General features: G+C 40.4%; 1 protein-coding gene across 1 annotated transcript; it reads left to right on the forward strand.

Moving 5' to 3' along the window:
* Positions 1–3,379: 3,379 nt before the first annotated feature.
* Positions 3,380–12,678, forward strand: arsh (arylsulfatase H). The gene is made up of 11 exons (XM_085764181.1): positions 3,380–3,539; positions 4,309–4,464; positions 4,669–4,790; positions 4,918–5,040; positions 6,499–6,701; positions 8,278–8,498; positions 9,572–9,708; positions 10,095–10,232; positions 10,349–10,508; positions 11,166–11,287; positions 11,936–12,678. Exons 1-11 carry the CDS (start codon positions 3,535–3,537, stop codon positions 12,328–12,330), a joined length of 1,782 nt encoding a protein of 593 aa, XP_085620307.1. The 5' UTR covers positions 3,380–3,534; the 3' UTR covers positions 12,331–12,678.
* The last annotated feature ends 831 nt before the right edge of the window (positions 12,679–13,509 follow it).

The following is a 13,509-nucleotide window of genomic DNA, read 5'->3' on the forward strand; positions in this document are numbered from 1 at the left end:
TTGCTTGCCGACTGTGTCTATGAAAACTGCTAAAGCCAAGAATAGATTTAGTAGTTTAAGGAGGGTGATTTACATGAAGTAAACAAGTTGGTGTAAAGGAAGTAGTGAAGCTGTGCAAAGAGCCCATTGTAACAATGGTTCTGCTTTTAAAACAAACAAAAATGACAGCCAAAAAAAGCCTTACTCTTAGAGGATCATCTTTCAAATTTTGTCTCCCAGCTTTCAGCATTCAAATTAATGATTTGTTTAAGAAAGATTAAAAAAAAAAAAACATTCAGACTAAATACATTTATACTGATGAAATTAATTATTTAGTACCACGCTATACTAACTTGCCATTTAACTTGTGGAGGTATTAACCAGAAAAAATAAATCTCTTTCTTTAATCAATGAAACCCCCCCTTGTGATGAAACACCACCCAAAATGACCAAATGTTCCCCCGGGGGTTAAAGCAAAAAAAAATCTTTTGACTGAAATTGTTTTTGCATGACCTGAATTATTTGTCTTTCCTGCAGTTACTTTTACTTACCAAGCACTTAAGGAAAAATGTGGTTGCATCTTCGCGGAGGTAGATAGGCAGGCCTCTCAGTGCTGCTGTTTTCCAGTGGGACACAATGTCGGATGTCTAAAAGTGGAAAACATAAGTAGTTCAATTAGTATAGCACTGTAATGTTGTCATTCCTAATAAGTATATTCATGCTCTTCTAAAACTGACAGGCAAAAGAGCAGTTCACTGACCTGATCATCAAGTTGATCAAGGAGGTCCTCCATCTCCTGACCAAAAGCTCCTTTCTTAGACCTGTAGATTTTCAGCAGGCCAGGCCCAAACACAGTTGGTGTGTGTGCAAGGCCAGTGTGCACCTTGACCATGGCGAAGGCGAAGATGTTTTAAGAGGGTCGCTTGACTGGAGCTGGAGAATTTACAAAGCCGGCACTGCATGGAATCCACCACTGAAACACAAGAGACACAAATAGCATGAAAAGCATTTTCACAACAGCCTTTGTAATTTAAGATAAAATACTGATATGAAAAACTTAAAACTTAGTCTGATAATAATTATTGCAACAACACCAAGCTGTACTGGCCTGAAAGCCAACTGCAACAGCCATTATATAAATAAAACAACCATTAACACAGAAGGAATTGCTTGTTGCAGGAGCTAAATAGCCTACATCAACAAGCCAAAAATAGAGACAAGAAAAAAGTCTATTGGTAATTGTCTTTCATTTATGAATATAATCTGTAAATTAATTTTAAAATGTAAATTATAACTAGGCCTATGACAAGCAACAAAAATTCAAACATTTGTTTTTAAAAACACCAACCATAACCATGTTATAACTTCATAAAATAAAACATTTAAAATGAGGCATTCTGATCGGTACATTGTACATTGATGTAAATGTGGTGATTTCTGTACAGCGCTGCTCCTCTCCTCCTTCACACAGCTTTACTCTTCATTCAAACTAACGTTAATGCAGCTGCCCAATTGTTAGATTACACCAGTGAGACCAACATATATACTATCTCCTAAAAAAGAATCAAACAACCCGGCGACAAACCTCTAAAAACCTGCAGATGAGTTAATTAACGACCGTTACCACCCCGGCAGAACTACGTAGTTCGGCCGGCCAACGGAGCTCTCCAGGCGGCTTGCTGCCTCTGCGAGGTCCCCCACCTCGGGGGGCTTGCCACTCCGTGGAGGTTCTCAACTTCGGAGCAAACTTCTAAACAGCCGTCATTTGGACAAACTAACCGCACAGCGGGGATCTAAACCCTTACTTTCTCGCATGAAAAATTATTAAAACTTTAAAAAAGTGACGAAATAACAGCGCTACAGCAGAAAATAAAACAACAAGTAATGGCGGCGGCGCGGAAGTCGGAGTGGTGTGTGTGTGTGTTTTTTTTTTCTGTGAGAGAGGTGGCCTATGAAAGCGGGCTCCGGTCGCGATAAACGAACACCATCAACCGTCGGCCGGCAGAGCTACGTAGTTCGGCCGGCCAACGGAGCTCTCCAGGCGGCTTTCTGCCTCTGTGAGGTCCCCCACCCCGGGGGGCTTGCCACTCGGTGGAGGTTCACTTGGAGCAAACTTCTAAACAGCCGTCATTTGGACAAACTAACCGCACAATGGGGATCTAAACCCTTACTTTCTCGCATGAAAAATTATTAAAACTTTAAAAAGTGACGAAATAACAGCGCTACAGCAGAAAATAAAACAACAAGTAATGGCGGCGGCGCGGAGAGGTGTGTTTTTTTTCTGTGAGAGAGACGAGGCGCATGCGAAAAAGTTACCAACAACAACAGACAATGACCCTACAGTAAAAACAAAGTCAGTCATGCACTAATTCAGCGTGATGGAAGTAAAAACACGTTTAGCTTACCTGCTAGAGCGAAAGTTTGGCCAGCTCCCACCACACGGTTTCTGCTCCACAAAATGTCGGACGGGCACACCATCAGCAAAGCTGTTAAAACCGGTTCAAACTGGTCCAGGCTTGTGCGCATGCGCAAAAGAGCAAATGACTGAGTTGGCCCAACTCAACTCAAAAATCTGCTCATAGATTTACAATTTCTTGTTGAGCTGACTTAAAAATAGTAGTTAAGTCAACAATGGGAGAAATTTGCTGGGCAGACAAGAGTTTATAGATTACTTATTGCAAAGCCATATTTCTGAGTCAGTTTAATTTCAAAATTGTAATGAGATCAACAATTGCTAGTTATCATTTTTACAGTGTAGGCTATTGTTTATTTCTTTGTTTCAAGGCCTAAACATCATCAAGGTCAACTTATTATTTCTGAGAATGAGGAACCCCCACAGAGGTAAATCTGACATGTCAAAACAAGGAAGAAGAAGAAACAGTTACTGCAATACAATCGGTTTTTCTGGTTCTTTGTATTTTCATCAACGGTTTTACCCGTCGGATCTCTAAAAATGATCCAAATTACCCAGCATAAGAGGGAAAAATCATCACTTTGTGATTAAACTTCCCACAAACAACTTGTGGTGGAGGATTGACTTTGCATTGTCTGTAAAAGGCCCATAAGACATAAAGGTTCAGTGGTTTGAACTCTTGTGATGAGCAATACATCATCATTTATGATTGATGATGTGAAATTTTGATCTGCATTGGGCGGTGATGACATCCACTGGAGGAAATTATTGTCATTTTCCTTTACAGTGTGGTAGAGAAGAAACAAAGCTGCAATCCAGTGTGGGCACCTCGAGATGTATAAAACTGTGCTCAAGAAGATTATATGACAAACACTGCTGAAAACTATTCTTTCAACTGAGTCCAAGACCATTTAACAAAGCACAGTGGACATAGTATGGATGGGATAATCTGTAACAGATGGATAGACTCCTCCTCACACACTAATGTTTTACATTGCGCACTTCATCCATTCGTTAAGGTAAAAGTGTCTGTGCGCTCATAAGCTAAAGGTCGACTGTGGTGAGGGAGGCGGGCTCAGCAGCGGCTCCAGCAGAGTGGATGTGTCACAGAAAACTTTTATGAATCGGTGCACTGTGCAGTAATGAGGTGAGTCCACACAATTTGCCTTTGCTATATTAAAACAGCACATGCAATGCCCTCTATAATAACCACGGTCAATTCTTCTAAATTAACAATTAATTAAGACGTGAAACTAAACGGTTTTCCTCAATGCACACTCTGCTCACCCTTGGCACCTTCCTGCACCACGTAGCCTACAGTAGGTCTACAGCCTTTGCTTTTTAAACGCACAGAAGTGCAAAGTGTGGCCGTGGCTGACATCAGTCAGTCACCGTGACGTGTAGCAGAGAGAGATCAATCATTCCCGTTGCGAGAGACCAAGGTTCACAAGGTTCATGCTCCAGTGTTTGATGATCTGGACTCAGCGTGCAGTTATGCCACAGGGTTAATCAAACTGGTTTTGTGCTCCCGTTTACTCGTGAGGAGGAGGAGGAAAAGGAAATGACAACAGGGAGGGTGCAGCCTACTTGGAGAAATGAATGAGCTGAAATGGCTCTGCCTGAAGAAGCAAGCTTCAGCAAAACAGTGTTTTAAAGCAGCATCAGCAGCTTATACTTATTTAAAAAATAATCACTAATGAAATGTATTAACTTATTTGTTGTTATTTGAATTAATGGTTTCATTGTTTGGCAAATACAATGGCAGGAAAATGTATTTGATATCTTGTTTGAACAATAAAAAAAGTAGAAAACAAATTTAGAGAGTTTAATAAATAAAACAATAAATGTTAATCAATGCATTTACAAATCATGCCATTAAAAAAAAAATTCTAATATTTTTTAATGTTTTTTTTTAGGTCCCCTCTGGTGGCACCTCTTCTTCTCTCCCTGCTCCTGGCAGCAGGAAGTGAGGTCACGGGGGAGGAAGTGGACCGGAAGCCGAACTTTGTCCTGATGATGATTGACGACTTGGGCATAGGTGATGTGGGTTGCTACGGTAATGACACCATCAGGTAATTCTGAACAAATGCACCACAGGTCTTGTGTGTGTGTGTGTGTGTGTGTGTGTGTGTTTCTCCCTCTTGCTCAGGCCTCATTGCCTCCAGTTTCTGACATTGATTTTTTATCATTAACATCTTCATCCATCCCTTCCTGTCTATCACGCCAGATGTTGTTCAGTATCATTCAGATGTGCCACACCTGCTCTGTTCCTGCAGGACTCCCAACATAGACAAACTGGCTTCTGAAGGGGTGAAGCTCACTCAGCACATCGCAGCTGCTCCTCTCTGCACTCCAAGCCGGGCTGCGTTTATGACAGGGCGTTATGCAATACGCTCAGGTAACAGATACTCAAAAACTTGTTCAGCCAGTGTGAATAGAGGCATGTTTGCACCGTTGAGCGTGTCAAACATAGCGTGATTTATATTTGTTCATTCATTTTATTCTTTCATGTGTGTCCTGATCAGGAATGGGCAGCATAGGCCGTGTGCAGGTGTTGCTCTTCCTCGGCGGTTCAGGGGGGCTTCCTGCAAGCGAGACCACCTTCGCTAAGAGGCTGCAGCAACAAGGATACACTACTGGCCTAGTGGGTGAGATAACATAGCATTGACTTTCCAGTCCTTAATATAGAATTTCCCCCGGCCCTTTCCCAGCACCCACAGAAAAGACAGTTGGCCACATTTCACACAGCCTGGTGGATATGTAGAATATAGAGTCTGGGTGTGTCTGCTCTTGAAGTCTTCTCTTTGTGTGTGTTAGACTGGAGGAAAAAGACGTTATTGTACATAATGAGGCAATTTGAAATGCAGTTAGGGACATCATATTCACATGAAACACATATTGGTTTGCATTTTGCATAAAAGAAGGTAATACATTTCATTACAATTCATGTGATAGAATATTAGTGACCCTGTAATTCTCAATTCATATGACATTGCTAAAGAAATTCATGAAGGTCTTTCTATTTCTGGCTTGTCTTTGCCTCCTTGAAAGAGCCCAGTATTTCTAGCTGGAGGCTTTGGCAGAACAAAAATATGACTAAATTGTGTGTGTTGGTTTCTGAGGGGAAATATTATTGGATTTAATGGACTGAAAATGTAGTATAATTTAAACGATGCCAGCTTCTCGCAGCATGCACAGCTAAAAGAGGACATTGCACACAGGCGTACAGTAATGACAACACTGATAAAATAAAATAAAAAACAGTGGGAGGCAAAGAAACCTTTTACACTAGTTATAGTTTAGGCTTTTCAAAACTGCTACAAAAGTGTCTTAATATTTTTCATGTCCAGATAATCTTTTCTGCAGTTTGTATAAACTGCTGAAAAGATATCTTCACATGAATGTTTTTCTTTTTTTTTCTGTCTATTTGAAACAACATGAAACTGAGATTCTGAATGGATGACTCAGAGTCAGGTACATGCCACTCATGATACACGTGCCTCAATGACTTCTTGGCTGTTGTGTTTGAGCCTGCAGCTGATTCGTTCTGATGTAAAAGGTATCACCCTGACCTTTAGTGAGAATACCCGGCTGGAGGCGATGCAAACCTGTCACATCTGTGGCAGGGCTGGTCTGATGGGTCTCCACCCTGACCCCACATCTGCAGCTGTGTCTCGTTCTGTGTTTCAGTGTGTTGAAACTTATTTATTCTTTAGCTTTGTCACGATAGTATTATGATTATCTTTCATTTAATTTCTTTATTTATTGAATTGGGACAGTGCACATTCATCAACACTGACGCATTAAGCATCAGTGTAAATGTGCCGGACTTAGCACAACTGCTAAATTTCAGCCGCAGTCCCAAGGCAGGTTTCTAGAAAACATAAACACAGAAGACTTTGAAACCTTGTGACGACAAATCATACAATGGACAATTACAAAACAGAACACAGACAGACAATATCAAGGCAAAACAGACGCAGCAATAGTAATACAGTAATTCTAAGTAAGTAAACAGTTTTCATTGCAAAAATCTGACCTGTATTCCTACTCCTGTCTCTTGTCTTTGTTCCTGTGTCTGTCTTTCTGTGTCACTGTCCCTGCAGGTAAATGGCACCTGGGTGTGAACTGTGAACACAGAGGAGATCACTGTCATCACCCAAACCAGCATGGCTTCAGCTACTTCTATGGCCTGCCATTTACACTGTTCAACGACTGTGTGCCTGGACATGGGAGTGATGTCCTGGCAGACCTCCAGCACACACTCCAAAACATGGCCATCCTTCTCGGAGTGGGTCTGTTCTCTCTGGTGAGGCGGATTTTGAATCATTTCAGTTTTTATTTTCCTTTTCTTGGAAATGATCACACAACGGTGGATTGGACAAAAGACGTTTAGATAATGCAGGAAAAAGATGACTCGTCTGGAGAACAAAAGAAAAGGAAAAAAAAGAGGAAGATAACAAACAAATACATCTGGGTTGCCAGACAACAAGGTTGAAATCGGAAAACAAAGAGTTGCTGTGCTGTTCGCCCTAAAGCAAATGAACTAATATGTAATCACTTAGACATGAGCCACGGGGTTTGAAAAAAGACTGGGAACAGAAGCTCCAATTGTGAAACTCACAGTCACGTCAGCCAGAAACCTGTTTTAGGGGAAAGCAAAATAATGTCGAAAGTGAAATTTGGTGAGGACCTGGCGATGGGAACTCAGACAAATGGAAAACAGCTGTGCCGCAGGTAGAGCAAGCAGGACAACTTGAAACAGGCATTTGTTCTAAAGGGGAAAAATAAGGAGGAGGAAATAAAGAACTAGAACAATTTAGTTCAGCCTGCAGGGAGACATGAGTCTATAAAACTATTTTCTGACCTAAATTTAAATACTGCCCTGTATGTATGAACAAGGACACAATGTACTATGTTCCATTAGGTGAAAATGAGCAACTACTTTGGTAATGGTTTGTGATATCATCTAGTGGCAACTTCATGAAATTACAGACAAACAGAATCCAAGTGCCATGTTACACCACATGTCTGGTGCAATACAGTGAAGCAGCCCTGCAATAAATGATACCATCTGTGATGCTAAGGTGACATGTATAAGGGCATAGGGGTTGAGACATTGCCACAGAGGTTTTGATTTGACTGTACTGATTTTCTTTAGGTTTTTAGTGTGTATGTGTGTGTGTGTTAGTGTTGTGTTGTTTACATTAGAATTTATAGGGTTAGGGTCGAGAGCTTACAAGTACACTGCATTGTACAGAAATAGAACATCATTGAAAACGTTTTGGATTAGACGCCAGTTAATCACAGGGCTGACATATAGAGACAAATCTATCGATCACGCTCACAGTCACACCTATGGTGGTGTGTCATCAATTAACCTAACGTGCATGTCTTTGCACTGTGGTAAAAAGCTCAACGTACCTGAAGAGGACCAACATAGACACAACGTGAGCATAGAGAGAGCCAGAGCCTTCTCACGGCCCACCATGACGTCCACAATGAAGACGACAAAATCTAAATGTCAGTTGGTTTTATTGAGGGAGTTATATGGCCCTAAGCTTTACCCTGGATATTTTACAATTGCAATTTACAATCGGCAATGGATTGTTCATTAACATACACCTCAACAGCACTATTTACTGTTCTAGTTGTATTTCTTACTTTTTGTATATCATGTATATTTCTACATAGATCTATGCACTTCTTTCTTTTTTCAGCATTTTAAGTATAGTAATAACTTCACTGAATGCAAATTGTGTATACAGCTATACAATTACCGTGCAGATGACGTGCGTCAGAGGAAGTTATGTGTTAATATGTGGTTACATGTCGTGATGATGTATGACAGCGTTTTCGTGTGTGCATGTGCTGCTTAATTCCAGGTATGTGTCCGTGTGTGTGGCCTCCTTGATGTCAGCCTGTGGCTCCTGGTCACGCTCTTCTCTCTCAGTATCCTAGCAACAGCCGTGTGGTATGTGCCCTTTAAACTCCTGCCCACCTGGAATTGTATCATTATGAGGAACCAAGACGTGATTGAGCAGCCAATGACAATGCAGACACTGTCCCAGAGGTTGCTGGGAGAAGCACAACATTTCATAAGGAGGTAGGAATGCACCAGCAAAATAACACACATGTCACTTTAAAATAAAATCATTCATGGTAAGAAAATGGATTTTCAGGAAAGTGTCTCAAAGACTAAAGCTAGAGTTATTGCATCATAACACTATTTCTTGATACTTTCATCCTGTTTGTGACACTCAGCCCAGAGCCTTTTGTTTCTACTGAAGATGAAAATCATCCAAAAAATAAATAAAATGCAGTTTCCTAAAACACCTGGGCCCGTATTCACAAAGATTCAGAGAGCTCCTAACTCAGCCTAAAAATTCTTAGCAAGGAATCTTAGCTTAAGAATGAATTAGGAAGTTCCTGAGAGCAACGCTGAGCAAGGAGGGGACAGAAACTTTTATCTTAGTGGGGAGGTGTGGTTGACCCCGTTGCTAGGGATGATGACTCATTCTTTTTAAATCTCTGATTGGTTGTTAGAAAAAAGGAGGGTGAAAAACAAATTCACTGACAGTGAAATTCACCGATCACAGAACTTATGGCTATTACTGTATGGCATGTAGTAATCGTGAAAATGATTTTATATTATGAACAACTTAACAAAGTTCAATAAATGTCGATAATTATTAGATATTTATTTGCTTATGTTTAATCGTCATGCTGGTCATTTCACATAACGATTTGAGAGGGAAATCCAGCGTAAGCCATGAGGCAGACTGGAACACATTGTGTAGAAAATGAATGCTTCTTAAAAGTCCTCCTCCTTCCTCTTAACAGTTTGTCACCTTACGAGCTCTTTTAAGGGCTAAGATGCTTTGTGAATAACCTTTATCTTTACATGGTCCTAGTCTTAACTTTAAGGTGAAATTCTAAGAAGATAGCGAGTTGTTTATTATTATTGTTTATTTTACCAGGTCAGTGAACTTTGGATTGACTAAAAGAAATCTAATCTCCATGTTTACTCCCCTAAAGCTGTGTGTCAATACATGGCTCACTGATTAAACACGATGTACTATAGGAAAAATACAGTTTCACTCTGACCTTTACTATACATGAAATATTCTAAATGGTTCATATTTATGAGAGCTTCTCTTTTTCTGTCTTCCTCCACAGGAACGTTGATCGTCCATTCCTCCTCTTCTTCTCACTGGCCCATGTCCACACACCACTTTTCAAAACCCCTGCCTTTGATGGCAAAAGTCGCCATGGACGCTATGGTGACAATGTAGAGGAAATGGACTGGATCATTGGTGAGTAAAGCAGATGGGTTCATGCTATTATGCATTGTTAAACATTACACAGTGTGGGCTGTAATGGTAGTTCGAGGGCAGTTGGCCATCAACACGACACGGTAGCGTCACCGTGGCACCTGTGTTTCTCTTTCTGATGAACACGCCTCTCCTCATACAGTGATTTAGATAATCTGCCTAAATTGTTGCCTTGTTGTTTACACCCTGTCTGATTGTGTGTCTTTCCCCATATTATTTCACTGTAGCAATGTTGCCATTGCAGGAAAAATAGTTAGAGGTTGTAATATACCAGAATTACAACAGGTTCCTGTGTTTATAGAGTCTAAACTCCCTCACATGATGGATTACCTCAACAATCGTCTCTAATGCTATGTTGTGTTTTCAAGGTAAGGTGACTGAGACTGTGGACTCCCTCGGTCTCGCCAACAACACTCTGATGTACTTTACATCAGATCACGGTGGACACCTAGAGGATGCTGTCCCGACAATCGGCCAGAGAGGGGGCTGGAATAGCATCTATAAAGGTAGATGATATCCTAAACTGTTTTTATTTAAAGACGGTCGCTGTAATCTTTTATGTGTCTATAGCAAACACTCAGATGTTTTCCTGTTGATGGTATAAAAATTTTCTCATCTATAGGTGGGAAAGCCATGGGTGGCTGGGAGGGTGGGATAAGAGTTCCTGGTATTTTCCGCTGGCCCGGCAGACTGGCAGCTGGGAGAGTAGTAGATGAACCCACCAGCCTAATGGACCTCTACCCTACCCTTAAGTATTTAGCCAAGGACACCGAACCAGACAGGTACAGAGCGGCTGATACGTGTGCTTTCATTGTATTGTGTCTTTCACTGCGTCTCATTTGTTTCCCCAGGTTTTTTTTTTCTTGGAAGGGCTAAAAAGCTTCTGTGCAGTGATAAATGCAGTGGTGCACCAAGTCGTAATACAGAGTTACATAAACAGGGGAGAAAGGATCATGCAATTACTCCAAACCAGAACATAATAATTTAAGTATTCTGCATGATTATAATGTGGATCCAAAAGTACCTCATTACCTGTAAACAACCTTGTCTTTTGTTTTGGAGAAGGCTGCCATGTGGGCATTAATTTAGCAAGCCTTGTAGGTGGCGTAAGAAAGGTCAGAGACAATATGGTACATTCAAAATTTATATCTTGAAAAAAATAAAATATTTATGTTACATATATTTGGATTTCTCAAAATGGAAATATTTATTTGAACATTAATACCTGCTGCCACATGTCTTTTGACCCTCTGTGTAACCGTGAAGATTGAAATTTATAACGTGAAATGTTTCATTAGAGAGCTAAAAATAAATAGTCTGGAACCTTCTCTGTATGCAGTGCTGTTGTTTAAGTCTGTGCCTTGATTTTAAATTACACTGCATCTCATCAGATCAGTTCTCTCTGAACTGTAACTCCATTTATTGTATCTTTCTTGCAGACACTTAGATGGTTATAACCTCATGCCACTTTTGGAGGGGAAAGTAGAACGATCAGAGCATGAATTCATGTTCCACTACTGCGGCATCCACCTGAACGCAGTTCGCTGGCACCCACCTGGCAGTAAGTTACCGCCAACTGTTGATGATATTTTCCAGGTCACAAAGCAGGCAAAAGGTTTTGAATGACAAAGGTTCAGATTTTACTCTGATCTGACTTTACTAAAATAGAAAACAAACTGTACCTTCAGCTTAGAAAACAAACTGCATTATTTGATTCTTCACCAAAACTTCACATATTAAAATACATTTATTTAAAGAAAATATAAACCTTTTAACTACTGTAGTTCACTAGAATTTGAATGTAGCTGATAAATCTGATACTAAAAATAATCATTGTTCAGATTTTAGTGGTTCTGTTACCAGTTCATCTTATCAGTCCAGTTCTGGTTCTTGATTTTATTTGGCATGAAGATCAGCCATTATCTTCAGCAGATTTAGCCAAATATAAAAAAAATATGTTGTACTTTATGTGAGAAAAGCAGAGAGGAGATTATCATGCAAAATTACAGAATTACATCAGGGCTGCAACTTCCTTCTTCTAGCTTAGTGCTGTAAAAAAATACAGCCGTGTTAAACTGCCTTCCACTCTTGGCACTTAAGAGCCACATTCAATTCAGAACCATTTCTCTCTGTCCAGTTATGCTGAAAATGAGGACAGGGTTTGTTTATGTCCTTAATGCATGTGTTACCTGGGTGTGTTTTCTTCCAGGTGACTCTGTCTTCAAGGTGCACTTTTTTACTCCAAACTTTTCTCCCCCTGGAGCTGGTGGTTGCTACGACACTAAGGTCTGTCTCTGTCACGGAGAACATGTGACACGTCACAATCCACCGCTGATATACGACATCTTCCACGACCCATCAGAGTCGCATCCACTAACCCCAGATACTGAGCCAAAATTTGCTGAGATTCTTGAGCAGACTGCCAAAGCAGTGGAGTTGCATCAAACTACCCTCAGAAATAAACAGGTGTCTGACGATACAGATGCACCCGGCGTCCAGAGCCAAATGACTTGGGACAAGATTCTGTGGAGACCCTGGCTTCAGCCCTGCTGTGGGACCTTTCCATTCTGTGGCTGCAAAGAAGATGCCCCGCATAATATTTAAGGGAAAAATACAACATGTGACTAAAAAAAATTAGCTTTTTCAAAAAATAATATATTACTGTAGATTTTATGGCTCAGGGGACATTCAGGTGCTTTCATCATTCCTAGAACATTTCAAAGAAGTGAATATAAGAGCTGTCCTACCATGCTGGCTGTACAATGCAATTCATAAAAATTGAAAATTTAGTACTATTTCAATGAGTCAAAAGTTAAGTGAAGATTAATGTACTGACTAATTAAGAGATTAATGTACTCTTCTTATGGTCAGGGCATTATTACACGTCAACACATGTAAAAGGGAAATCGATTGTTTACATCTGAGAATCATTAAATGAAGGATCTGATCAGCTGATGGTCTTATTTCTTATTTTATACTATGTGAGTGTTTGGAGTATATGGTACAGTAATGTTACCTGGCTTTGGAGTTGTCAAGCTTATAGCAAGCTAATTGTAAAGTAACTAATTCACTTTGGAAGAACAGAGAGTCAGGGAAGGTAAAACTCAAAACTAAAAGCAATTTATAGGCTGAGCCATTAGGGGGCAGAATTATACCATGTTTGAAAAGATGGAATAATGTGTGTGGGGAGCGGGGAGCGGGGAGCGGGGGGGCGGGGGTTCACTGAAGGCTATTGCAGTATGTGACATTAGTTTTACATAAAATCAGTCCTGTGCATATTGTCAACCCCAAACACAGAAAATATCCGCAAACTAATGTATGTGGATACACAGCAGTAGCATTTAGGCATTGCTCTAATGCTGTATTGTTTTCATAGTTGTTAGCTGAGTAAGAAGTTCCGCCCTTTGTGCATTTTTATTTTTTTATTTCTTTAGTTCTAGTTATAACTTCACTGTAGCCATCTTTTTTGGCTATTTCTTCCTTTTGCGCCTCATTAGTCACTCCTTTTTTCTTTTTTTTTTACATTGTCCTTCTTTTCTTTTCTTTTTTCAGTATCTACAAAATTCTCACCTGTTACTTTGCCATCCATCTCTGTCATCTTGGTGGGATGATGATGCTTTCTGATCTCACTAAAGGATTTTTTTTTCACTAACTCCCACTCAAGAAGATCCAAGCGGCCGGTCAGCTGCAGAGAAGCACTGCTCAAGGACACACAGGCAGGCTGGACATTGACGTTGGTCAGCAGGGTGTCCTACTGTGGCCACAAGGACATTCTGTGGTTCT

The sequence above is a fragment of the Trachurus japonicus genome, chromosome 21 (assembly GCF_045865225.1).
Source record: "Trachurus japonicus isolate A0001 chromosome 21, Traja_1.0".
Taxonomy (NCBI): domain Eukaryota; kingdom Metazoa; phylum Chordata; class Actinopteri; order Carangiformes; family Carangidae; genus Trachurus; species Trachurus japonicus.